Source organism: Pistacia vera, unplaced genomic scaffold (genome assembly GCF_008641045.1).
Source record: "Pistacia vera cultivar Batoury unplaced genomic scaffold, PisVer_v2 Contig1262, whole genome shotgun sequence".
Classification (NCBI taxonomy): Eukaryota; Viridiplantae; Streptophyta; class Magnoliopsida; order Sapindales; family Anacardiaceae; genus Pistacia; species Pistacia vera.
In genome coordinates, this window is record NW_022195317.1 from 19,296 (window position 1) to 47,096 (window position 27,801).

Consider the following 27,801-nt stretch of genomic DNA (forward strand, 5'->3'; position numbering starts at 1 on the left):
TTTTTATGTTTATTACTTCAATATATATTTTATTGTAAATTAATCAACTTAAATCTTTTGACCCCATCAATTAAAAATATTAGCTAAACCCCTGATTATACATCTAGTAATAAGAAAATGAGAGGTCTCTTCAATGTCAAGGAAACTCTAACATCAAACTCTCTTGTTTCTTATTTTCAAAAATCTAGAGTGGTCCAATTATAATACAACATAAAACACTCAGGTTGTGCTAGAAGCTTGTAGAATTTAAGGTTATAATGTTGAATTAGAAATTGATTTAAAAAATTAAACACGTGAGCTTTGAAAATACATGTCTGTTCGTGAAAATTTTTGGATTAACATAAATATAATACAATATTTTTATTCTAACATTGAACGATAACATTATTAAATTAATTTGAAAAATATACAAATGTATGTCTCTTATACTTTTTCATGATAACTATACTAAATATCTTTTTCAATGAAGATCTATTAATCAATAATATTATCGAACTGATTTGAAAAAAAAATGTGAACATTTATAGATAAGAATATATATGTCAACCAAAAGAAACACATAAAGGTTATAGAGAGCTTATTTTTCTTCATAAAATTTTGTTGGATTAACTATCCTTGAAAATGGTAAATATTTAATATATATAGAAGCTCATAGATTTGAGGTTATAAATTATAATCTTGAATAGAAGTGCTTTAAAAGGTGAAACATATGTGAGCTTTGATGATAAATGTACTAGGTAATGGCGTTTTTTTTATTTTTTTTATTTTTTTTTATTTTTTTTTTATAATAACTATTTAATCATTTGCTATGTACAAAATGTAGTAATAATAATCATAGAAATGTCTCGATGATAGATAAAATTAATATGATAATATTATTGAATCAATCACAAATAAAATATAATATGTTGAAATGAATTCTTTTATTGGAATTATTTAGATTCTCATGTGAAAATTATATGGCACGTTTTTTTTAGTGGATGCTAATGTTTGAAAGACATAAAATAAGAAAAATGAGTAATTTAATCTCGTAAAATCCAGATCATTTTTTGTGATGAATTTAATTCTCTTTCTAAGTGAAAGTTGAAAAGCTAATTAAATTAGAGTTGATCATGAAAACATATAATATCACATTGTGCATAGATAGATTAGAGGAGGAATATCTCAAAGATTTATGAAATAACAAAACTCCCTCTATTGTTAATAAATCATTAGAACTTATAATATTAAGAGTTAATAAATATTTACCATAGTCAAATATATTTTTGTTGTTTGAGAAACTTCAAGAGAATTTTTGTTATTATACTGTATGTAGAGGGTCAATTTAAACTCAAGAAATTTCTCAAAATTTGGTCTAAAGTAATGGGCTTTTGGTGTGGGCTCTAGCCCATTGTATTGCATAATGTTTCCTGGCTTGAATGGGGTCCATTAATGTCTTTTGGGTTCCTTTCAAAATTGTGTTTTTTTTTTTTTTTAAAACCCAATTTTGTCAATTCAAACCCTCGAACAAAAACCCTAATTCCCAAATTAAGCCTTTTTTAGACCCTTTCTTATAAAATTCCTTTCATTTGACTCTTCTTCTTCTTGTTCTCTTCAATACCCGCAAACCCATTGTTGTACAAGTGTTTATGGAGGGAATACCGCAGCCAATACTTAGAACTGTCGAGGAATTCTTCGGCGACTTCAAGGGCAGACGAGCTGGCTTGATCAAGGCTTTAACTATTGACGTTGAGAAGTTTTACCAGTAGTGCGATCCTTAAAAGGAGAATTTGTGCCTATACGGACTTCCTAATGAGACATGGAAAGTTGACCTACCTGTTGAGGAAGTGCCTTCTGAGCTTCCTGAGCCTGATTTAGGTATAAACTTTACGAGGGATGGAATGCAGGAGGAAGATTGGTTATCGTTGGTTGCAATGCATAGCGATTCTTGGTTTCTTGCTGTTGCATTCTACTTTGGTGCACACTATGGATTTGGTAAGAATGAAAGGAAGAAACTCTTTTAGAGATAAACTCAACTAAATTCCCATTTCTCTCACAAGTCCCTAGCTTAAACTCAACCGAAGCATGAAATCTCTCTCCCATTCCCTCAATCCTCAATCAACCGAAAAAAAAAAAAAAAGAAAAGGACTCTCCCGTCCTACTTACAAAACAAAAACACAATCTCTTCCATTCCCTTATTATCTCTCTTTCATTTTCATTTGCTTTTCTTCTCTTCTAGAATTGAAAATGGTGGAACCTGCCGAGAATATTGCGGGTGTCGTGAGTGCCGTCGTTCCGGTTGGCAAGTGGCTCGCCGCTCCGATTTGGCGTCAATTTATGTACATGTACACTTATGTTTTGCTAGAAGCTTGTAGAATTTGAGGTTATAATGTTGAATTAGTAATCGATTTAAAAAATGAAACATGTGAGCTTTAAAAATACACGTCACTTCTTGAAAATCATTGGATTTATATAAATATAATAAAATATTGCTATTCTAACATTGATCCATAACAATATTAAATTAATTTAAAATCTCTAAGGTCTAGTAATCCGTGTGGTATCAGAGCCAAACCATTTATCGATTCCAATTTCTGCGTGTGCGGAGGATTACCTCCCCTCGGATATTAGCTTCTTTAAGTTACTTATTAGTTCCAATTTCTGCGTGTGCAGAGGATTACCTTCCCTCAGATATTGGATCCTCTAAGTTTTGGTTATGTTTTATTTCTCTGTTTCATACGTTATGTTTTATTTTTTGTTTACTATTTGGGTCTTGCGCTATCCTTACCATTTGAGATGATATTACACATCCAAGAGGTTGAACTTACGAACATGGAATCCTCTTCAGCTTTATCTATGTTTCTTGCTCCCATAAATGCTAGCTTATCTAGATCTTCTTCTAAAATAGACAGTTTGTATGAAATATCTTATATCCCAGAAAATCAAAAAGTCCAAGACACTATCCCTCCTATTGTAAATCTTTATATAGCCTTTTCCAAGTCCTCGTCTTCTTTGTCTAAAACCTTTAAAACTCTTATCCGTCCTTCCAGAAAGCCAGTCAAAGAGTATGTCCAGACTAGTACTTTTGACAAATGTCAAATTCCAGCCACATCCCAAGAACAATATGTTACTTTGGAAATCCCTCAAGAATCCATTACTCAATGGATCCGTGAAGGATACTCTCATGTGCACTTTGGCGCTATCCAGTTCGCTCTATCTTATCATGGTAAAAAAGGACTCATAGTCTCTGTTTGAATTGCTTTATTGGACACCAGATTTGTCCAATATCAACATGGTTGTATAGGGATAGCACAGACAACTTTGAATGCTGGGACAATCATTATGACACTGTTTCCTAATTTCAACATGTCTCTCTCTGATGTTCATTGCTCCAAGGCTCTTAAAGTTCAATTACAGATCGTTGGTGCAGATTTAAATCCAGGAAGTATTGCAGCTACTTTGCATTATCAAATGGTTTGGCGAATCCAAGACCATGCTCTTGATCTCGCTATCCCTACGACTACTAATGCACTGCTCCTTACTGTTGACTCTCAGAATACTCCTCACTGCATCAATATTCCCCGGCAAATTTCTAGAGATGATTTGATTAAATTGTTACCCGACTCTGGGGTGACGAGTTATGAGTCTCTTAACAAAAAAGAAACTCTGGTGGTTTCTACAGAGTCTACCATGCATGATAACAGTGACAGAACAACAACTATCAGATTTAAGTCTCCAGCAACTCCCAGTGATCCACCTTTGAGTTTTCGACAAACTCAATTCATGATTACTCCGGTCATACCTACTACCGCAGTACGGGAACTTGGACTTTCCATTCATTCTTTTCAACAATCTGGTGCTCCTGTCTATCACCAATATGATCCAGTCACTAGTCACACTCCATTTGATCTTGACTGCCAATGTTCGGAATGCCGTGATGATTCTATTTGGGAAATCGATGAGCATTATCTTCTAAGACGAAACTATTTCAACTAGAAAAAGAAGAAAGCTCGCTATAGTCAGACAGATCTTCATTCCCGATTTGAAGAACATGATCCTGAAGTTGGTCTTCTTGGTCAACCGTCTAGTAAATTTGACTATTATGTCAAATATTCTCCACCAGCCAGAAAAGATTCACCATCNATCTTCATGAATTCTTTAATAATTATAAATAAATAAATAAACAAAAGTAAGCACATCTCACCTCCTCATGCAGATGTGATGTTATTTCGAAAAAGGAAAAGAGAAATAGACGGAGAGAAGATCCTAACTCTTCCCTCTCCCTCTCTTTTTATCTGATTTCGAAATTTTTAAAAGAAAATGTAAATGTAAAGTTAAGGATGCTTAAGTCATTCTGTTTAAAGACCTGCAAAAAATGTGAGTGGTTATGGCGTCGGCTTCTCCATTATTTGATATTAACCTTTGAATTAAAACTACCGCGCTAAACCAAGTCGTTAACTTTTAATATTACTAATCTACCCATAAAGTTGCGCCACAATTTCTCATCACGCCCTGATTAACTAATAAATTATTAATATATATTACTTTTTTTTCTCTTTTTTTTTTTTTTGCCTTCCTTACGTCAAAGTACAAATATATTAAAATTTCCACCGGTCCATGTTCAATACTATGCAACTGTCATTCAACAGGAAAACTTTTTTATTTCACTTTTTTTATTTTTTTTGTGATAGGAGATGTTCGGCTAATTTACGTACATTTTGACTAATTTTTCAAGATCTTGAAGTTAACGATCGGATAAACCTTTCATTGACTACCTTTATTAGCAATTCGGGACTTTAAAGTTAACGATCGAGTAAACCTTCCGGTGACCATCCCTATTAGCAACCTAAGAGCTTGAAGTTAACAATTGAGTAAACCCTCCAGTCAGTAGTGGATCCAAAAATTTCTGTTAGGGTGGACCAAAGTAAAAATTAATTATACATTAATACTTTTGTCGATTAATATTTTTGTTAGGGTGGGCCAAAATATATAAAGTATACATATTAATAATTAAAAAATAAAAATTGAGGGTGGGCCATGGCTGGATCCGTCCCTACCTCCAGTAACCACCCATATTAGCAACCGAAAAAAATTGAATTCAAAACATCTTAAATAATGAACCAAAGAGTTTTTATCGTCTCGCCCAATAACTCGGTGGTGGTTAAAATATTCCTCACTACATCTTTGCAAAATAAAATTACGTTGTAAATATTTAAAATAGATTTACGGGAACCTGGACTTTCCATTCATTCTTTTCAACAATCTGGTGCTCCCGTCTACCATCAATATGATCCAGTCACTGGTCACACTCTATTTGATCTTGACTGCCAATGCTCGGAATGCCGTGATGATCCTATTTGGGAAATCGATGAGCATTATCTTCCAAGACGAAACTATTTCAACCAGAAAAAGAAGAAAGCTTGCTGCAGTCAGACTAATCTTCATTCCCGCTTTGAAGAACATGATCCTGAAGTTGGTCTTCTTGGTCAACCATCTGGTAAATTTGACTATTATGTCAAATATTCTCCACCGGCCAGAAAAGATTCACCATCCAGCAATCCCTCATGGGACATCCCTCCGAAACCTCAACCCAAACCACCTTTAAAACTATCCAAACTTGTCAAATCCCCTTACTTCAACCAGCCTTTCCAGGTGATCAAGACAGTCTCTGCGGTGGATTGCAAAAGAACATAAACAACCCATTCACCCTTGCCATAATCCCCCTGTTCAGTCTGTTATGATGATCCAATCATTGAGCCTCAAAGATAGGACAACATTTCAATTATGATAAATATTTTCCTTCTCTTCAGGAAACTGCCATCTCACAACCAAGAGTTGTTCCTTCCAAAGCTATATAGCCTAATGGATCCACACCTAAACTCTCACAAGCTGAAGCAGTTCTATTGGCAGACTGAAAATATAGCCCAAAAAAAAAACCAGACAGACTTGAACAAAAACGATTTAGTAGCTCATTAGGTGGACTCTCAGTCTCAAAACCAAACTATGTGATTTCTTGCTACAAAAACAATTGATCATCTCCAAAAAGATTATCAGCTCATAGGAATTAATGCACATTGTCAGCAGCTCTCATGGTTATCAGCTAGTTTCTCCAAAAGAAGTAGAAATGAAGTCATAAAAACCCAAAGGCATCACTCCGCAGGAATATCTTAAGCAAAACTTAGACAACCACAGACTTTCTGAATGTCTTAGTACCAAACCTTTTGAATCTCCACAACAGCATGGCCATAACCCTCTTTTTCCCCTTTCCCAAAAATTAGCCAACCATTGGTCTCACCTCATATACCTTCTGGTGCTGTTCAAGCTTTTGGCAACACTGAACAGTTATATGCCAAGCTCTGCAAAGAACGTGATGAAAAGATCAAGCTGGAACGAGAACAAAAGAAGCGAGAAAAGTATTCTGCTAGACCGCAGACCCCATCCGCTGATATTCCTGACTCTTTCTCTTCCAGTCGCTCAGATCCTCCATCTCCTAAGCCTCATTGTCCTTTATCTAAGGATAAGGCTCCAATGCACATAATGATGATGGAAGACTGCCAACCTTCTGCTAATCCTGACTCTTCAGAAAATCCTGTCTCTTCCAATTTTATGAGCTCTTTTTTGAGAGACATGGCAGAAAGGCAACGTTTTGCTGCTTCGGGTCTTTCTCAGGATTCTCTATCTACCTTCCAAGCAGAATTAGAAGCCGATTTACCTTCGACTGATGAATCATTTGAGAGTAACTTTGATTCTGACAGTAATACTTCTGATCAACATCCTCATGTTTATCCCCAACTGATGACCCATCAACCTGAATCGTCTAGACCACCTGTTGTTTCTGAGGTTGATGATGAGATGCCTGAAGGTGATGATTCCATTCCAAACTCTCCGCCTATGTATCGACAATCTCATCATACTACGACTGAACGTGACTCTTATACAACTTCAGCAAAACTCCACACTTTTACCGTCGACGATCTTCCTTCATACAAATGGAGAACTCGGATGTATCAATTTCAGGCCTGGTTACAAGTTGAGATGCTGAAACCTAATGCCCAAGTCTCCGCTGTACTTGTGCAGTTTACAGCTAGATTTGGTGGTATTCTCCGTGATTGGTGGATAAGTCTTCAGGAGTATAGACAAAATTTGTTCATCCAAATGCCAGATATAGAGATGGCAATGGGCCCGAGATTTTTGGGTACCCGGCTCGGCCCGGCCCGAAAAGGCTGGGCTTTACCCGTAGGTGACGGGCTTGGTCTTGGGCCTGGGCTTGATTTCAAGGCCCGACCAAGGGTACGGGCCGGGTATGGGTATATCTTCAGGCCCGGCCTGGCCCGCAAATTGTACTGTCTATTTTACTAATTTACCCTTATACTATATGTTTAATTACAGTATTATCCTAAGTATATATATCTAATTTTCCCAAACCCTAACCTCTAACCTCTTTCTCATCCCATTCCCTAACTCTCCCCACGCCCCACCTGCTGCCTTTCCTACATATCTCTCTCTCGGTCTCTCCATTTGCGATTCAGCCAATTCTGCAATCTGCCACGGTGCCGCCTGCTTAGATAAAAACTCTTCCGTGCTACTTTCCAGCATCACCTCCGAAGAGTCCTCCGAANAAGCAGTCAGTCAAAATGATGCAACAACTTTCTCAGCTCACAGATATCGATTTTTCTAATGATGATGTTGAAAGTTGGTTTTCAATGGATGACGAACCCACTTCAGACACCATTTTCCAGTTTACAGCCACTGATACTGAGTACTCTGATTTAGATGATTGTCACTATTTCTACCATATCCAACAAGCACCACAATCCCTTCCATCATTAGCCTTCTCATGTCACATACCTATAGCAAAAGTTCAGATCTTCCCCACTAAATACTCAAATCCTGTTTCAATCATCGCATTCTTTGATACTGGTGCTACTCGTACTATTATCAACCCTAAGATCCTTCCAGCCTCTTAGTGGAAACCTCATCAGGAAATATTCTGCACTGCTAATAGTGAGACTTTCACTACTCATCTGATCAGCAAACCCATTAAAATCCAAATTTTCCCAGGGTGTTTCACTTTTCATAAAGTTCTTGGTTCCGATCTACTTGGGAAAGACATGGTTTTAGGTTTTGATGTTTATTCTAAACTCAATAAACTTAGAATCCTCCCTGATGGTGTCCGGTACAAGATGTTTTTTCAATCCTGGACCACACAGCCTAATTTATTCCAGATTGAAGGCAATCCTATTGAGCAGATCAAGACCCAGCTTATTTCCCGTTCTTGCGCAGATTCTCATGCTAATTTTCTCACTAAATGTGCTCATCCATTATGGAAGAATTCGAAATTCTTTATCCATCTTCCATTCATCAAGAGCGAAGATATCAATCCCACTAAAGCTAGTCATTCCGGCATGTCAGCAGAACATCTCAGTCTCGCCCAACAATAATGTACTCAGCTTTTATCTCAAGGATTGATTGAACCCATAGACTCTCAATGGGCATGTGAAGCTTTTTAAGTATTAGCAGTCAAAAATGTCATTGAACGGTTTGAATTCCACCTTGTTGGACATCATTTCTTTGTTGAAACGGATATGAAGTCTTTTGATCAAATGCTATGTTTCCACAAGAAAAAAGTTCCACATCAGCAGTTACTTCGCTGGGCATAATGGTTCAATAAATATTCCTTCACCGTCCAGCATATCAAAGGTCACACCAACACCATTGCAGATTATTTATCTAGACCTAAAACTAAACAAATTGGTTTCATGAACCCTAGATCCAAACCTCTTCCATGTTTTATGTTCCAGTCCAGTTCTTGTTTATCATCATCTTCACCAAACCATACTCTAGATGTACCTCCTGAATTCGATGACCTTGTTCAAACACGTACCATTGATGAAAATGCTTCCACCCTCATGTTTTCTTACCAACTTCAATGCATTGAAAAATGTGGTCAATCCATGTATGATATGTTAGGGGTCCATCCAGATTACCCCTTTTCAAAAATCTTTTGTTTACCTCCAGGACTTGATATCATATTTCTAGAAGAATTATTATGGTTCTTTTGGTATATGTTACATCAATACCACATTGCTATTCAATTCCCGATCCATCATATGTTGCAAATAATTTCCTAATACCAGTAAACCTCAACCCCTAAACTACGCTCTTTGATGACTTTTCTCCGATGGTTCAAAACCCTCGACAAATGGAAATCTGTGTTTGCTCACCAACTTGCCCAATACAAAGGTCCTATGTCTACCAAAATGGCATGGTCTATAATGTTTTTTCACAGACATCACTCTATCAGATCTGATGGCCTATATTTTTCTCAGCATCAAGTCACATTTCATCGGTCTTATCCATATGACCTCGTCCATAATATGTTTGATCATCCTGTTGAGACTAGATCAATTCAAAAACTCCTTTTTGAAAAAAATCAGATCATTATAGATGCATTTTGGCCATCCTTTCACGATGATGCTCCGTGGGAACTCTTTCCTCCAGACTACACTGAGAAATTACTCCAAGCTAAACAGACATGCATACGTTCAATCAATGCTCAAATCGATACCGATTCAACCTATCCAGAATGGTGGTACTTGGACTCACAGCCAGATACTGTGCAGGAAGAAGAGCTTCAGCAGTCTCGTAATTACTATCTCCATAAATCCAAGCGACAATAATACATGCATGCACCTAGTTCATCTGCAAAGCAAACATCTCAGATTCTAGACATTTCTTCGAATACTTATCCAGATACATCTCCTCGACAAATCCCTGCTGACTGGATTCAATCAATGGGTTGTCTTGACTTCCAGGACGAAGACTCGTGCACGTTACCAACTTGTTAGACGATTAAAGATCTGTGTGTCTTAAAATATATAGTTGTGTCTTTTATAAAATAGGAGTGGACTAAATGACAATTTGCCTTTTCAATGTAATATCTCCCGTATCCTTTGTAAAAAGTCAAGTATTGTAAGATTATGTTTTGTCAAGAATTGTAGGCTACTTAATGAAAAAAAAAAAACCCCAAAAGTAAAAAAGGTTAGTCTTGTATTTAATGTCTACTTTATGAGTGATTGTATCCCTTTTATCTATAAATAAAGGCTTTTACCTTCTCGGGGAGGAGGAGGAACTTTGTAAAACTTAAACTTTTGTTTCTCACTTTCTCTTCCATATTTTCTCTACACTTCCATACTTTCTCTACATATCTTTACTATAATTCTTCCATGTTTCTTTCATATTGCTAACTTTCCCTCAACCTCAAGGGTGTTGTAATACTCTGAAAATTTTATAGATAGCAAAAGATCCCATATATGTTTTAATTTATGTTCTTTAATATGTTTAATATTTATGTTTTCATTTATGTTCTTGTTCTTCATTTATGTACATGTTCTTCATTTATATTCATGTTCTCTATTTATGTGGTTGTTTAATGTTCACTAGCCCTTTTAGATTATGTTAGAAGCTGTGTGGGTGTACATGTGTGTGGGATAAAAGGAGGGCCTTGACCATCATTTCGATCGATCGATTTGTTGATTGGTTTCATTTAGGTCGGCTATCATAGTTTCCCACATGCATAAACTCCATGATTTTCTGACAGCATCTAACCGTAGATGTCTGGGCCAGCTTACATGTACCACAACTAATCCACTGGGACCCTGGAACTAACATCCAGTTAAGAGCTCTAGTTACCCGTATCTCAACTAATCCCTTTGGACTCTTGAACTACGGGTCAAGTAAGAGTTTCAGTGGCTACTTCTATTAGCAGCCACGGGGACTTGAACTCGAGAGACCATGTTAGATCCTCCTCTGCTCTTTTTCTTTTACATCAAGAGGACTCGAACTTGAGAGACCATGTTAGATACTCCTTTGTGATGTAATATGGAAAAAAGATTATTGCTGCTAGAATTATGTGTCCTAGAATCAAGCAATTGACATGATATCTAGGAGTGACTCTAGGAAACTCTTTATTGGAATATTCTGTAAGTACACCATTTGATTACATTCCTTGTATTTGACAGGCTTTTCGCAAGTGTACGAAATCGTGCAAGTAGTAAAACTCGAGTAAACGAGTGTCGAATCCCAAGGGAACTACCTACCAAGTACCAAACTATTATATTCTATTGCTATTTGATTAAACTGAAGTTTAAGAATGAATTTAATGAAGAAGTAAATAAACTAAAAACTAAAAATTAGGTACTAAAAAAAGGCAGAATTTGTAAACACTTTGAAGTAAAAATCAATATGACTAAACCTAGGGCACAGATTTCACACCAATTTAATCCTATGCATTGACAATTATTGCTAACCTAATTAAGCTTATTCTAAAGGCCAAACTCCCTAATATTCCACTAACTTTCTCTCGAACAATTAGCGAATTAACCCTTAAGCAACAACCCAAAATATCTCTAAGTTGAATTTAGAAGCTAAGAGATCATTAAGTTCTATGGAATTTACCAGAGCCTCACAGATCGCGGTAACCTATCTCTAGTGTTCGCTCAATCTATGGTTTTATTACCTTAGACAAATTAGGTTTCATCTCTCGATCTCAACCCAACCCATGATATCATTCAACTCTCGGATCCTTAAGAATTGAAATCATTACACACAATAATAAAACTTAGAATTAATGCTCAATAAGAATTAACAACAATAAAGTCAACACATATTCATAAATTGGGCTACATCTTTAGCCCTAGAAAAGAGAATTAGTTCATAAATACAGTAATGAAAACAACCATTATATTGAATAACATGAGTTCAAGAATGGAAAATAGAAACACTTCTCTAATTTGTGAACGAAAATCGCAAGAATTCCGATCTCCAAAGTAGTGGCCGTCCTTTCTCCTTCTTCCCAATCCCCTTTTAACTTCTTAAAGACCCTCTTTTATATCCCTAGGGTTCTGGTCGTGCTTAGAAAAAAGATTAGAAAACTTAGCCCATTCAGATTCGGTTTAGGATAATAACTTAACACAAACCCGTGACTCATCGCCGCGGCAGTAAGAATGGTCGCCGCAGTGATCGTTCTTTCTATCCAAATAATCTGTAATATTGAGAATTAGATGAAGTCATCAACATTAACATTGTAGCTCTCTGAATAAGCTTTTCAACGCCACTAGAATCATCAAATTCCGACTTCTACAGCTCAAGTTATGACAGAAACATCGAGGCATACTCATGATGAAGAATTTCCAGATTTTACGTAACGTCTTCGATGCGCCACAACTTTCTCGTTTCGACTCTGATTCCTATGCCGTTTGTTCCTATGCGTTGTGAGTCCCATCGACATCATTCTTTTCCCTTCAAAAATCTGTTTGAGCCTAAAAACACTCAAAATGCACTCATGATCCCATAAATGGTATTTATGAAAGAATTCATCCAAATTCCACACTTTAAACACATTTTTCCATAAATAAACAAATTAAATCACTAACAAAATATCAACATTCAAGCTCTTATCAGTATTGCTTTACATTTTTTGTATAAATTCAAACACTGTAAACTTAAATATATAGAAATACATTTCTTCTTCTCTTCTCTGGCATTCTTCAGCAACTAAGTTTGCTTCTTTTGCTTTCTTGCTCATACTTTGACACGGTATTAGAGCATCATGTTTAATCTTGCTTCCGCTTAGCAATCCTCTTTAACCAACATTTCCAGCATTAGTGAATCAAGGCCTTTGGATTGAGCATCCTTCTTTTCAGAAAATCCTTCTTCGCCAAATTTCCGAAATCTGTAGACAAGGCAATTGGGTTAGTATTTTTCTTTTACCAAAAACCCACAAAATCTCATATTACCAATTTTAACCAACAAATTCTCTTATAAATCCAAACACCAAGCCACAAATCACAACTCCACCACCCTTAAACCAGTCAACGAAAACCAAACCAAAACCAAGACTAGGATTTTGGATCGGTCAAAATTCTGCCCTAGCCAAACCCAACCGGTCCGACCCAAACCCTTCGGGTTCATGGTGTTAAAAATCTAACTGACATTCCAAATCATCCAGAATAATCCCAATCAACCAAACCAGCGACCTTCTCTACTTCTCGGCATCCGATAGTGTTGAGTTGGTACTTTTCAAGCAACTACTCACTAGTCTAAAACTATGCCACTTGGGCCCGTGACTTCCGCCGATTGTTGATCACAAAGGATAAGGAAGGGTTCATCGATGGAACCCTTCTCCGCTAGTTAAATTGCATCTCTTCAAGCATTAGAAAAAGTTGCATACACCTCGTCCAAGCATGGATCAACAACTCCCTAACCCAGGAGATTGTCGCTGGACTATACAAATAAAAATGCCCAAGAAAGTGGACAAACATACAAGAGATGTACGGACACTTGATTTGGCTAAGATATTCACCTTACATAATCTCTCACCAAAACAAATAGCATAACTTATCGATGACTTCCTATTCAACCGCTTATGATGGTTTGGAAGGAATTATATGTTGTAGTCGAGCTGAAGCGTCGGCCATGGTGATTCAACAAGTCAAACGGGTAAAAGATTAGATCAATTGATCCGATTTAATGGGTTTAAATGACAACTTTTGCCTTTCAGAACACAGATGCTGCCACCCCCACCAGCGCCACGCGTGCCGCACTTTCCAGTTGGTCATGTAAGATGGAAGCTAACGCATGAACTCCCACATGGCTCTCACACCAGTGACACCGCTGCTTTCAACGTGACACAGAGATAGTTCAGTGATAAAGAGAAGTGAAGTGACGATGGGGAAAAAAGGGTTCATGAGGGGCAGGTGAATGATAAAGTTTTTATATGGGGCAAAAACCAATGCCTTAGATTCTTTCTCCAATGGTCAAATATGCCAAGCCCAATCCCTTTACTACTTCACATGGACCGGGTACTCCACTCGAATGGGCCACCTTTATTTAATTCAAATGGGCCAAGTGGGTCCAATGGGTTAGGATACATAAGTTGGGAGACTGCAGTTATTGTGATTATGCAAACGAGAGAAACCACACATGTGACACTTGTTGGAATACATAGAAGCCCCTCTAATCAGAAATCAGGGTCCATTGTCAACCAAACAGACACCACCAGAAATTTTGTACCCACATTCAGTCTGAACAATATCAACAAATAATTAAGATGATCAGTCAACTTCCCCAGGCTAATGATCCTATGCAGGTACACTTTTGTTTTATTTAAATAAAGTGATATCGGAAATTGATTGGGGCGAGTGACCACTCATTTGTAACTCCAGTATTTCACCCTATGCCCATAAAATCATACACATCTGTTCGTATTCCTAATGGCACCATGGCTCCCGCTACCCAAATAGGTGTTCAACTAACCAAACCTTAGTCCTCCATAATGTTTTATTTGTCCTAGCCTTTAGATTTAACCTTATCTCTATTCCAAAATCTGTCAAGATAACAATTACTACTTCAAATTTCTACCCACATATGCAAATGTTTTTTTTTTTTTTTTTTTTAATGACCGAGGATGTCTGGGCCAGCTTGCGTGTACCACAACTAATCTTAGGACCTTGGAACTACGACGGTTAAGAGCTCTAGTGTATACCCTATCTCAACTAATCCTCGGAGACCCTTGAACTATAGGTCGAGTAAGAGTCCAGTCGTCATCTATTAGGAGCCATGGGGACTCAAACTCGGGAGACCATGTTAGATCCTCCTCTTTCTTTTTGTTTTACCATCAAGAGGACTCAAACTTGGAGACCATGTTACATGCTCCTTTGTTCTTTTACCATTAGACTACATAGTAGTGGTTAAACCATGCAAATGTTGTCTCTTATACTTTTTCATGATAATTATAGTAATATCTTTTTAATGAAGATTATTAATCAATATATTACCGAACGTTTGAAAAAAATACGAATGTTTATGGATAATAAAAATATCAACAAATGGAACACATAAACATTGTGGAAAGCTTATTTCTTCGTAAAATTATTTGATTGATGATCCATCAATGATCCTTGAAAACAGTAAACATTTAAATAAAAAGATTGAATTTATCAATTTCATGAAAATCAAAATAACTTTATAATAAATACTTGAAAAAAATCTTATATCTCTGGTAAAAACCATGTAGTTTTTTGAATGTCCTACCAAGATAAGATGAAAATGTTAGTGTATGCCCTAGAAACCTTCGTGTTGTCGGTTTCAGAGCATTTTATCTTGTATCAATATATATAAATAATAGAAGAAAGAGTTCTTCAATATAATATAATATATATATATAATAAACTACTTCCTTTATTCAACCATGCATTTAAAATAAAGTATGTATATGAATTGTCCAGATGATTCATTTAATCGGTAAATGAATTTATCAAAAGGTTCCCCAAAGAGCAATATAATTTGGGCAACATATTGCATAGTAGGCATACTAGTGCTTCCAAAGAGATCATGAGTTGATATAGTACGGATGACGATGATAGTCATGTCACTGGAGCATTAGTATGGATAAGCGGTTGGTGAACTGTTTTTTAAACGTGACCGAATAACGACAAATCACTTGGAAAAGCATGTATTCAAGATTTATCATTTGGTTATATCTGTGCAAATGTAGTCCTTTGACCTAAGACATTATGATCGGATTTGATATAGATGTGTATGGTTCATACGGTGTATAAGTATGAGAATAGTCATGTTTGTATGATAAAGCTATTTGGTCATGTATGGGGAAATGAATGATGGTCAAGCAAGATCCATTGACTCGAAAATATAAAATTAGGAGTACCACTGACCCCATCCGAATCCAGGTTCTAGACGAACGTCGATGAATGTCGGAAATCAAAATCTCTAGCCAGAGTAACTATTAGTCAATGAAAGTAAGTTACAATGACAAGTTCTGGAATATTGATCGACGATTCGGTAGAAGATTGAGTTTAGGATTTGTGATGTTCCATGAATCTGTAATTGATCAGAGATAATCAATGGAGGGACTTTACCTACATGGTACATATGATCTAAAAAGGGTTTGATGAAGATTTTTTCATCGTGGTTTAGGGACTGTGGCACATTGCTAGATGTTTACCATGCGTTGGGCTCTAGATAGGTTTTCGGATTCATCCGAAATGCGCTCACGGCTAATCCACGGTGGACCTACATGGTCACACTAATAGCCTTGAGAAGTTAGAGAAGGATAAGAGAGAGAAATGATTATCGGAAGAGGGCTAGCACCTTCCGAGGGTAAGACGAAATTTCTATGGTAATTGTTACATAGAAAATTATTCGTGACATTTTAAAAATGGTTAAATTTAATTATTATATCTTAAAGCATTAAGATAAATGAGATGAACTAAAGTAACCTTTAATAGTTAAAGGGAAAAAGGGTAAATACGGGTTGTTAATGTAAACTAGTGTAGTTTACAGGGCCCTTGAAAATATTGATTATTCAAAGGCCAAATAATAAATGTTGGGCCTTTTAGAATAGATTTATTAGGGTATAAAGTGAAAAGAAGGAATTACAATGACCCATGTATATATAATGCAAATGGTTGCATTTTAGGTCAAGTTGTTCATTGTTCACTTAAAAGAAAACACAAGCTCTCTCATTGGTTTGGCCACCCTCTCTTTCTCTAAGGTGGTGTTAAAGTGTGGAGGGTTCATAGCTTTGAATCTTGGCTTCATCAAACCTAAGCTTTAAGGAGAAGGTATAATGTTTTAAATCCTATAATCCATATCTTAGCTTGCATGTCTTGTTTACATGCTTTCCTTCATTTTTTTGCCATCATCAAAGTTTTTCAAATGGTTTTTTTCAGAAAATATGAATTTCTTTTGCTAAAAGGTCAATATTAAAAAAATTGAATTATTGAAAAAAAAAAAAATGAAGAGATATGCCTTAATTCGCAGAGGTAAGAAACTGCTCTGATACATATAAAGAAATAAGAACTTAAACTATGGGGGGCATTTAGATTATATATGTTTTATATAGGGGATGTTATATTCACGGAAAAATAAATTACCTTGAAGATTACTAGGAATGTTTAGAAAATGTGTTTTGGTTGGTTCGAATAAATTGGAAATAATATGTTTGGTTGGGAGATAAATGGATGTGTATGTCATATAGATTACTAATTGCCCTCTTTTTAAATATTAATATAATATATATTTGTTTGAATTCATTTCTTAACCCCCAACATTTGAAATTTGCTAAAACACCCAGCCATATAAAACTTTAATTTGTAGCAAAATCACCCCCCACAACACCAAGCCCACACCGAGCCAGCCACCACCGTCAGTCACCACTAGCAGTCACAAAAAGGTGTATGACTAGTTTATATGGCCAGACGTGCGTCGACAAAGCCATTTCCAGCCATGGATCACAATCCATGGCTGTTTCAAGGCCAGATCTATGGCCATGAACGGCCAAGATTGGCCATGAAACACAAGAAACGGCCAGATCTAGTCATTTCTGATCCATGCCGAAAAAGGCCTTACTGGCGCACGATTGGCCAGATCAGTCGTGCACCATTACTGCCACTGATGCTAGTGTGATTGTAGTGAGTAACGACCGGCGTGGTCTTGGCTGGTTGGGTTATTTTGTTAACTTTTAAATTTTTTGTGGGGGGTGTTTAGCTAATTCTCAATTGGGGGTTGGGTAATTGTTATTTGATAGACATTTGAGGGCAATTGTGTCCAAAATGGTTTTTAATTAAGGCAAAATAGGTATAACAATCAAATTACCTGGTAATGTTTTAATCCTGGGGGGGGGGGGGTATCGGATTACCCCACATTACCAACCGTAAACAATATTTGCAATAAAAGATTCTCATAATATTTTATACTTGCAAACCAAACACTGAAATCTTGCAAAATAAATGAGATTACCCTAGTTATCTTATATGTCCCCATCAAATGCTCATGGGGTTATAATACTTCATTAGTTGTTCTTAGATATAGATGTCTTTTTTTTTTTTTTTTTAAATTAAAGTGTATACCAAAACTAGTAACTCGTCATTGGCTTAACATATCCAAAAATAATCGAGAAACTTCGGTTCTTTTTGAGAAACAATCTCAATATTCCAATCTAAGATTTAAAAAAATATTGATCATTGATCCCCATCTAAGAAATTAAAATGTTAAAAACACGAGATGTGCATATGTATGAAGCAGTGTAAATAATAGACAATGTTAAGAGAAAGAAATCAAGAAAGCATAGTGATGAGAAAAATACATCAATTATGATACGGTTCATGTTATATTCTTTTGTGGTACATAGAATAACTATATATATATTGTAGATATACATAAACTAATTAAATAGTCACTTATGTTTGCCAAAAGCTCACAGATTAAGGTTATAATCTTGAATTAAAAGTGCTTAAAAGTGTCGCCATTTTTTATGATAACTGTTTAAACATTTGTTATGTACAAATGTAGTATAATCATAGAGTCGACTTGATCAGAGGCAAAATTAATCTGATAATATATTGAGTCCATGAAGGCAAATAATCTAATAATATTATGAGTTGATGACAAACAAAATAATATGTTGAATGTATGTTTTATTGGAATGATTTAAATTCCCATGTGGAAACATGTGTTGCACATTTCTTTAGTGGATGCCAAAATTTGTCTAAAGGAATGGGCTTTTGGTGTGGGCTAGCATAGCCCATTATTGCATATTGTTTCCTGCCTAGAGTGGAGTCAGTCTATTAATGTCTTACACCGACACTTTTGTAGAAAAATGTATAAGATTAGTTATAGGTCATACTGAAATAGTTTCAACTCGAGAAAATAGTTTGATAAAAGGAGAATGGTTATAACTTATTTTATTATATACCCTATGAGATTGATTACTTAGAGAGTATATTGACAACAAAGGGTTTAGAGAATTATATAAAATGATATAATATGCTTTCATCCATAATTTTATTTACTGATAACATTACCAAACTGATATGACAATAGTTCCCTCAATTATAGCAATTTTTTTTTTTTCTGGCCTATAAGATAAAAGAGAGGCTAAGTTGTGTTGAAGTGAAGGCTTGAAACGACATCGTATTGAAGAGTTAGTGAAGCTGTCTTTTAGTTGTTCAGCTGGTTGGATCCTAACCGTTGATCCAACATCAATCCAATGACTAGAATTCTACCTACAAGTCAACGACTAAAAGGACGACGAATTTCAAAATCACCCCATTCATCTTTCAAAGCTTTCTCTATTGTTTTTCTCTGCTAGGGTTGCGATTGTGATCTGAAATTGGTTGTAACTTGAGTGGTTCTTGAGTGATTAGGTATAGTCATTCAGAAAGGGTGTAATTGCTCTTATTCTAGGGATTCTAGGGGTTTGTCTCTCTAGGTCAAGTTACGGTAGTTTCAGGTTGAGAGGAAAACTCTTGAGTGAGTCTTGTAAAGGTTTGTAATCATTGATACAATCTTAATATAGTGCAGTGAGTTCCCCATTTCTAGAGCTTAACGTGGACGCGCTTGCTCAAATCTTGAGTAAGTGAACCACGATAAATCTGGGTGTTCTTGTGCATGTGATCTGTTGTTGTTGTGTGTGTGTTTTGGTTGTTCGATTCTGGATTGTGGTATACAGTGTATCAGAGCGAGTGTAACAAGATTTTGGGTTATCGGAGTCTCAAATTAGATCTTAAAATTTCTAGGCTTCTTGGGTTGTCAAAAATTTGGGGTTTTCAATTTGTTGTTCCTCGATCTATTAGAGTCGTAGAGTGAATCTGGGTGAATTAGTGTCATTAAACAAATTGGGAAGAAAATGCAGGGTTTATCGAATCTTGGAAAGTCAAGAATAGTTTTTGGTCTGGTCTATCAATCCACTAAATCAAACCTAAACACTTCACCATGACAATCCCCTACCTGAATGGAGATACCATAATAGATAAGATCGACTTCAATAGTTGGAAGAAGAAGATGATGGCATTCTTCTCAACAACAAGGTTAGTCTTGGCTAGAAAAGGACCACAAGAAGTGGTCTGAAGAGAAACTAAAGAAGAAGGAAGAGATTGACGAGGAAGCAACAACCTGATCTGATGAATCTCTCAAATAGCGTGCTGAGGAAGCTTGATGGAATCACAAAACTCCTTTGGCTTTGTGGGGTAAGCTCAAATCCTAGCATGCTCTCAATCTGCACCTAATTTAGCTTCATTAAAGATGCTTTATTTTCATATAAGTGGATAGCTCAAGACATAGAGGACAACTACATGAATTTCTAAAATGATTGGTATGAAAGGAACAGATCAAGAACTATGAGAGACCAACCTTGTATGATATACTAAACTCATTGACTGATGACTACAAGTAGTCAAGAATGCACTTCAGTACTCTGGTACTGTCCCTAGTTGGATTTAATAGTAGCATAACTTAAAGCTAGGGAGTTAGAATTAAAGGTACAGAAACGAAATGGTAGCAACTTCTTTGTTAGGGTAAGCCTAAACCTAGACACTTTGGAGAGGGAAACCAATACACTCAGGGCTCCAGAAACAAGAAAAAGGGTAAAGGGACATAATAAACAAAAGGCTTAAAAAGAAAAATATTTTTTCTGTAATAAATCTGGTCACCTAAAAAAGAACTGTTTTGAATGGCTTAAGAAACAAAAACAGCAACACAGAGAGTAACCTAGCCTCCACTAAAAGCCTAGTTGAAGAACCTGAGGTCCTTACAGTGTCCACATCAATGTGCTAAAGAGTGGGGGTATTAGACTCAGGGTGCTCTTTCCACATGAGCCCAAGTAGAGAATAGTTTCAGGAGTTTGAAAACTATGAAAATGAACTGTGTTTTAGGGAATAACCCTGCTGTAATTTGAAGGAAGTTGTATAACCTAGGCTTCGTGGGGGGAAATCGATAAATTGATAAAGTTAGGTTTATCCTTGAACTCAAGAGGAACCTTATCTCATTAGGAACCTTAGATGAAGCTGTTGTTGCTACAGGGTTGAAAATGGGTGGTTGAATGGTGATAGAAATCAAAATCTAGTTCTAAAAGGGGAAAAAAAGGAATGGTCTTTTATTCTATGTGGTGATTTTTGTTCTGAATGTTTTAACACTGCCTTAGTCTTTACTAACCTATTAATTACTAAAAAATGGCACTTAAAAGGGTCTATGAGTCAAAAAGGGATGATATCCTAGTAACCAGGGAATGTTTGGTAAGGATTCAGTTTCCACCTTAGAATTTTGTGAGAATTGTGTTTTAGGTAAGCAAATAAGGTGAGTTTCTCCAAAGGGAACCACTTAGCCACCAGATGGCTAGAGTATCTCCATTCTAATCTGTGGGCTGAAAAGGTCAGGTGCCATGGTGGTAAAAATTACTTCATCTATATGGATGATTATGGTAGAAAGGGTGGGTCTATCTTCTAAAAACTAAGGATCAAGCCCTACCCTAGTGTAGAGAATGGAAACTGCTGTGAGACAATAGTTAACAAAGAAAAAGCCCTAAGGACTAACAATGGGCAGAGTTTTGCAATGTGAATTTGACAAATTTGTAGAGCAAGGTATCCTAAGGCATAGAGTAAAAGGAAACTCCTCAGCAAAATGGGGTTGTGAGAGGAGATACGGACCTTACGGAAAAAAGGTAAGATGCTTGTTATTCACATCAAGCTGACAAACACTTGGGCAGAGGCCCTAGCCACTCGCAGCTACTAATTAAACAGAAGTCATCCACTACTAGCTTTTAAATGGCCACGAGGAGACATGGGCTGGGAGGAAGCCTGAACTTAGTCACCTAAAGGTGTTGGGTGTGCAAGTAATGCACACATAGTAAGAGGGAAATTAGAGCCTAGGTCAGTAAATGTGTATCTTAGGGTATCAAGAAGGGACAAAGGCTATAGACTTTGGGATAGAGAGTCCTAGGGGTAAAATCATTATAAGTTAGGATGTTGTGTTTAATGAGGAGTTTTCCCTTGCAAAGCTACTAACCATGATGCAAGCAATCCAATCCTCTGAAAATCCAAATAACTCCACTGAAATCACACCAATTGAGGTAGAGCCTATGTCACAACAGGCTAATCCACCATAACTGAGATGAAACAGCCCTAGAAGTTGAGACAGCAAGACCAAGGTCTTGAACCAGAAGATGAAAAAGCTACAAGATGCACTAGAACCCCACATAATGAATTGGGCATTACCAACTTGCAAGGACATAACAAGGAGAGAGATAAGGCCCCCTGCTAGATTTTCATATGCTGAACTAATTTACACTGCTTTGCTTGTAGTACAGAGGTGCAGAGACATAACCAAACTCATAGAGAAGCTGAGGTCCAAGGAGAAGAATAAGTGGAGGGAAGCGATGGAAGAGGAAATGAGGTCGTTGGAGGGAAACAGACTGGTCCTTGGTTCCAAAACAAAGGACTAGAAATTGATCTAGTGTAAATGGTTGTTTAAGGTAAAGAAGGTATTTTATCTATTGATCCCCCTAGATACAAAGCTAGGCTAGTTGCTAAGTGGTATACCACAAGAGGGAATAGACTTCAATGAAGTCTTTTCCCCAGTGTAAAGTAAAGACCATTAGACTAATGCTTTCCATTGTTGGCCACCACAACCTAGAATTAGACACATTGATGTTAACTTCTTTCTTACATGGAAATCTAGAAGAGAAATTTACATGTGTTAGCCAAAGGTTGTAGATATTATAGGGTGCCTAAACAGTTTGCCTCTTGCATAAATCCTTATATGGCTGAAACAACACCCTAGTAGTGGTACAAGAGGTTTGACACCTTTATTTTGAGCATAGGGTTTACTAGGAGTGATATGATAGCTTTTTTTTATTTTACTTTGAAGAGAACATGCCTATATATCTATTATTGTATGTGGATGATATGTTGCTAGTTAGTAAGTCTAAGTCAAAGATACTTTAATGAAGAATAAACTCAGGTCTGAATTTGACATGAAAGACTTAGGAAATGCCAAGAAAATCTAGGAATGGTTATAACCAAAGATGGGAAGAAAATGTGAGCTAAAAATTAGTCAACAATCATACCTTAAAAAATGGTAACAAGTTTGGAATGGCAGATTCCAAACTGGTTTCTATGCCTCTAGCCAACCATTTGTGCTGAGTTAAAACCCATGCCTTAAAAATGAAGCTGAATTAATAAGAAGTGAATATGCCCTTATGCTAATGTGTAGGATCGTGTGTGTATGCGATGATAAGCACTAGGCAGATTATCATTTGCCATTTCTATCTGAGCTGATTTATGGCTAACCCTAGCAATGGGCACTGGGCGCTCTAAAGTGGGTTTTAAGGTACATTAACAGTTCACTTGATGTTGGGTTAGAATTTGTAAAAGACACGTTTCACTTGAATTGGTTGGTTTTGTAGACTAGATTTTGCAGGTGATAAAGACTCTAGAAAGCGACTACTTCCTATTATGTCACTCTTAGTGCAAACTGTATAACCTAGAAATCTTAGCTATGCAGTAGTAACACTCTTATCGACTAAGGCAAGTATATTGCCATTGCCGATGTGTTCAAAGAGGCCCTTTGGTTTCAAGGTATATTACGAGGAAGTCTGACGAGGGGAAGCTAATTATCTACTTTGACAGCCAAAGCGTAATCCATTTAAGCAAGAATCTGGTTTATCACGAAAGGACAAAGCATGTAAATGTTCGCTTTCATTTGTGAGGGATCTGTCACTCAATGAGTGATGATTCGAAGAACACTTCCACTAAGACAATCTTGTAGATATGGGCACAAAGATTGTCAACCCTGCCAAGTCAAGCGTGCTTGGACTTATTGTTCATGAAGTAGGCAGTGGGGGCAGGAGTTTGAGGGACTTGGTTATGAGTTTTCTGCACTAAAGGAGTCTCAGCCTTCAAGGTGAGATTGTTGAAATGAGGCGCAACAACACCGTATTGAAGAGTTGTGGAACACTGTCGTTTTGGTTAGCTAAGTTGGATCTTGACCGTTGATCCAACATCAATTAGTGGCGGAATCTACCTATAAGTCAACAATATAAAAGGGTGACAAATTCAGAATCACCTCATTCGTCTTCGAAGCTTTCTCTATTGTTTTTTCTCTGTTAGGGTTTGTGATTGTGATTTGAAATTTGGTTGTAACTTGAGTGATTCTAGTGATGAGGCATAGTCATTCAGTAAAGGGTGTAATTGCTTTTGTGCTAGGGATTCAGGGATTGAGTTCTCTCTAGGGTCAAGTTAGGGTAGTTTCAAGGTGAGAGCGGAAGATTCTTGAGTGAGTTCTTGTAAAGGTTTGTAATCTTGATACAATCTTAATATTAGTGCATCGAGCTCCCCATTTCCGAAGCTCAACGTGGACGTAGCTTGCTCAAATTATGAGCAAGGAACCACGGTAAATCTTGGTGTTTATGCGTGTGATCTGTTATTGTGGTGTGTTTGTAGTTGTTTGATTCTGGACTGTGGTAAAACAAGTTGCTTGTGAAATTCATTAATTTATACCTCACTTTCTTTAATTTTCTCACAAATTAGATGGTAAGAATGAAAAACTTAGTTGAAAGAAACATAAGTAGTTAGATGTTATGAAGGGAAAGAAGTATAATATAATTATTAATTGCTTCCATCTCATTTGTCAAATTTCTTATATTAATTTTAGAAAATAAGTGATAACATCTTATAATGCATTATCATAACCAATCTTAGATTTTATTCAAAATAAAAATTTGAAAGAATAAAAACCTTTCAATTTCCAACTTTTTTCTTGGAAACCAACCGCAAGGTTTGAAATATTAATTATGAAACATAGTTCAATACTTCATGTATATCTAATGATTTTTTCTTCAATAAACTAAATTAAATTTCATGCATCACTCTCCATTTTTCTTTAACACATCCAAGCTTAATCTCAATCGAAGCAAGAATCTCTCTCAAATAAACTAAATTAAATTTGTAGCATCACTCTTTTCCTTTCTTTTATCAAATCCCATGCTTAAAACTAAACCTTAGCAAGAAATCTCTTCAAATAAACAAATTAAATTTCGTAGCATCACCCTTTCTCATTTTTTCTTATCCCTAGCTAAAACTCAATCAAAGTAAGGAATCTCTCCCAATAAAACTAAATGAAGCATCACTCTTTCCCTTTCTCTTATCCTAACTAAACTCAACCAAAGTAAGGATTTCTTCCAAAAAAAAGCTAATAAATTTCGTAAATCACTTATTCCATTTTCTCTTATCAAATCATAAGCTAAACTCAACCAAAGCAAGAATCTCTCCCAGATAAACTCAATTAAGATTTTTTTATTTTTTTGAGAATGAGAATGAGGGAATGGGAGAAGAGATTAATTTTTTATAACCAAAAACTTTCTAATTGGGTTCTTAAAAAAAAATTCTTAATCAAATATTTGGATTGCTTGACATTATTGTAAGAAGCTTTATACTTTGGAGTTTTGAAGTTCAATTACTGAATTTAAGTTTCCTAATTTGAACTTTATGTTGATTGATATATATAAATTTGTCATTTTTCCTCAAGTTAAAAAAACAAAAAAAAAAAAAAAAAGTGTCTTGAATTATGATACCCTCTAAAAATGGCCTTGATTTATCTACAATTCCAGGAACAAAAACGATATCGATCCAAAACCCATCAGCATTGATCACTTTCTGCTTCACATTCATCGCATTTGTCGTTTAGCCCATCAGATTACTTCAAATGTTTATTAAAGTAACGGGGCCATCCCAGAAAGACTTTTAAACGTTAGCCTTATATTCCGTTGGTTGGATTGTTGATTGCAGTCTTTTTTTTTGCTTTGTCTAAAGCTGCTCTCACATATATCAACAAAACTTATGCTTTCTTCATTCCCACCCCATCACCTATATATTGATTCCAAGAAATTTCACATCCAAAGTAACTTCGTGGGTTATCATCTCGATTCTTTAATCAATAAATTATTACTTGCTATTGTTCATTGAAGTACTAATTCATAAAGCTTCTTTGAGGCTTTTATTGGCCACAACCCCCCTAGTGGACGTGAGAAATATTTACAAGCCCCCATGGTTTTTGAAAAAGTATATATACCCCATATCAGAGGGTTTTTTTTTTTTTTTTTTTTTTTTTTTTTTTGATACTTTATAAGGGGTAAATGATAATCTAAAAGAATATATGTAATGCTTTTGCAAAATCTGGTGGCGTTAAAAACTTCCTATCTCTGGGGGTAGATGATAAAAACCCCTTTTTAACCAATTCTTAAAAAAAACTGAGATAATTAATCTTCACTGCATGGCTCGTTGTGGTTCCCTTTTGGGAATAACTACTATTAATTCACCAATAAAGTAAACAGTAAAATTGCAAAAAACTCACAATATTATTCAACTTTTTTTAAACCCTTAAATTTGTAATTTAATTAAATAAACCCTAAATAATTTTTTTAGAAATTGCAAAAAACACCCCAAACAACCCACATTTACCAGATTCCGGCCACCATTGCTGGCAGATGGCCGGAATATAAAACGGCCATACCAGTGAATCTGGCTAGTAGTGCAACGATCTAGCCTTTTTCGGCCAGATCCATCATGGATCGGCCGTTGAGGACAGTTCTAAGGCTAGCCAGTCGTCAACAATGCCAACATTATGGTCATGTGACCATCAACGACGACCATATATTGGCGTCGTTGAGGAGCAAATACGGCCAGATCCACTGGAGATTTGGCCGGGAAAAGGCCATATCGGCGCGTCACGCCACAAAGATAGCGGTCATGCACCGATTACGACCACTCTGGCCACCCTCCGGTGCGTGTGCCGGGCTGTCATATTTTTTGGGGGGATTGGGGATGTTTTTGGGTATTTTATGTTTATATAGGGGTTTTAGTAAATAAATAATAAGGGATATTTTTATGATTTCAAATTCCTACATCGTAATTAACTTTTTTTAACTTTTTTCAAAAACTTCTAAAAAGTGTGTAAAAAAGTGAACCAAACGGAGCCTTAGGGTTTGGATTTGGTAGTCGTGCTTGTTGTTTTTACACCATGTTATCGTTGTTTGAAATTGAGGTAAAAGGTATCAGCTTTTAATAAGATGGCATTTTAGATTTTAGTGATGAGTGAGTACGGTTTCAGTGTGCATTAATTGGGAGTGCTTACGTAGGATGTGCTTTTGAGTAAAATTGCTATTTGTAAAAGCCCTTGTAGGTTCAAAGTGGTTCTTCAGAAAGTATTTTAGAAATCAGTGTTTATTGCAATGTTTTGAAACCCAACCGGGGTGACACTCGGCAAAGTTGTCAGGTCTCGAGTTGACCAGTTTAACCGGTTTAATTAATGATCAAACCGGTTGATAAAAACTTTTAAAATTCAGTAAATACACCCCCAAATATTGTTAAGCCTCTACAGGTTTGAAATTTAGCAAACACACCCCAAATACAAATCTGCCGATGACTGCTTGGCGGCGGAGACACCTCAGATGCAACCTCAATCGTCCCTTGAGCCCATTTCCCTTAAAATATACCCAAGATCTGGCTGAAATAGGCTCAATTTCGGCCAGATCTCACTGACGTCGGCATCAGCATTCTAGGCCAGATCTCACTGACGCCGGCGTCGGCATTCTAGGCTAGATCTCACCGACGCCGGCATCGACAACGCTCCTCATCACCCATAAATTACTCCCCTCTTCCTCCCGACCAAAACCCACCTGACCCCACCCCCGTTAGCCTTGCTAATCGCCAGCAAAATTCGGTTGTTGCCGCTGCTAGTTTTGTTTGATTTTCGGTCGAGTTACTCACCGAAAATCAACTCCGTCACCACCATTGCATTCACCGACAATTTATCTTCAAAAGCTCCAACATCTCAGCCGTCAATTGTTCGCCGATCATCCTCCCAAATCCTAGGGTTTTGGCTGAATAGGGAAAACATAAACCCAACCCGTTGAAGGTTTCAGGTCCTGGTTCAACCAGCCAGGCTGGGCCGGGTTTTAAAACATTAGTT

General features: G+C 36.5%; 1 protein-coding gene across 1 annotated transcript; it reads left to right on the forward strand.

Moving 5' to 3' along the window:
• The first annotated feature begins 1,628 nt into the window (after positions 1-1,628).
• On the forward strand, positions 1,629-8,448 carry LOC116120642 (PHD finger protein ALFIN-LIKE 6-like). Its single transcript, XM_031406608.1, is given in 3 exon segments — positions 1,629-1,998; positions 5,262-5,323; positions 8,392-8,448. Coding segments are annotated over 3 exon segments (489 nt in total).
• Positions 8,449-27,801: the final 19,353 nt, after the last annotated feature.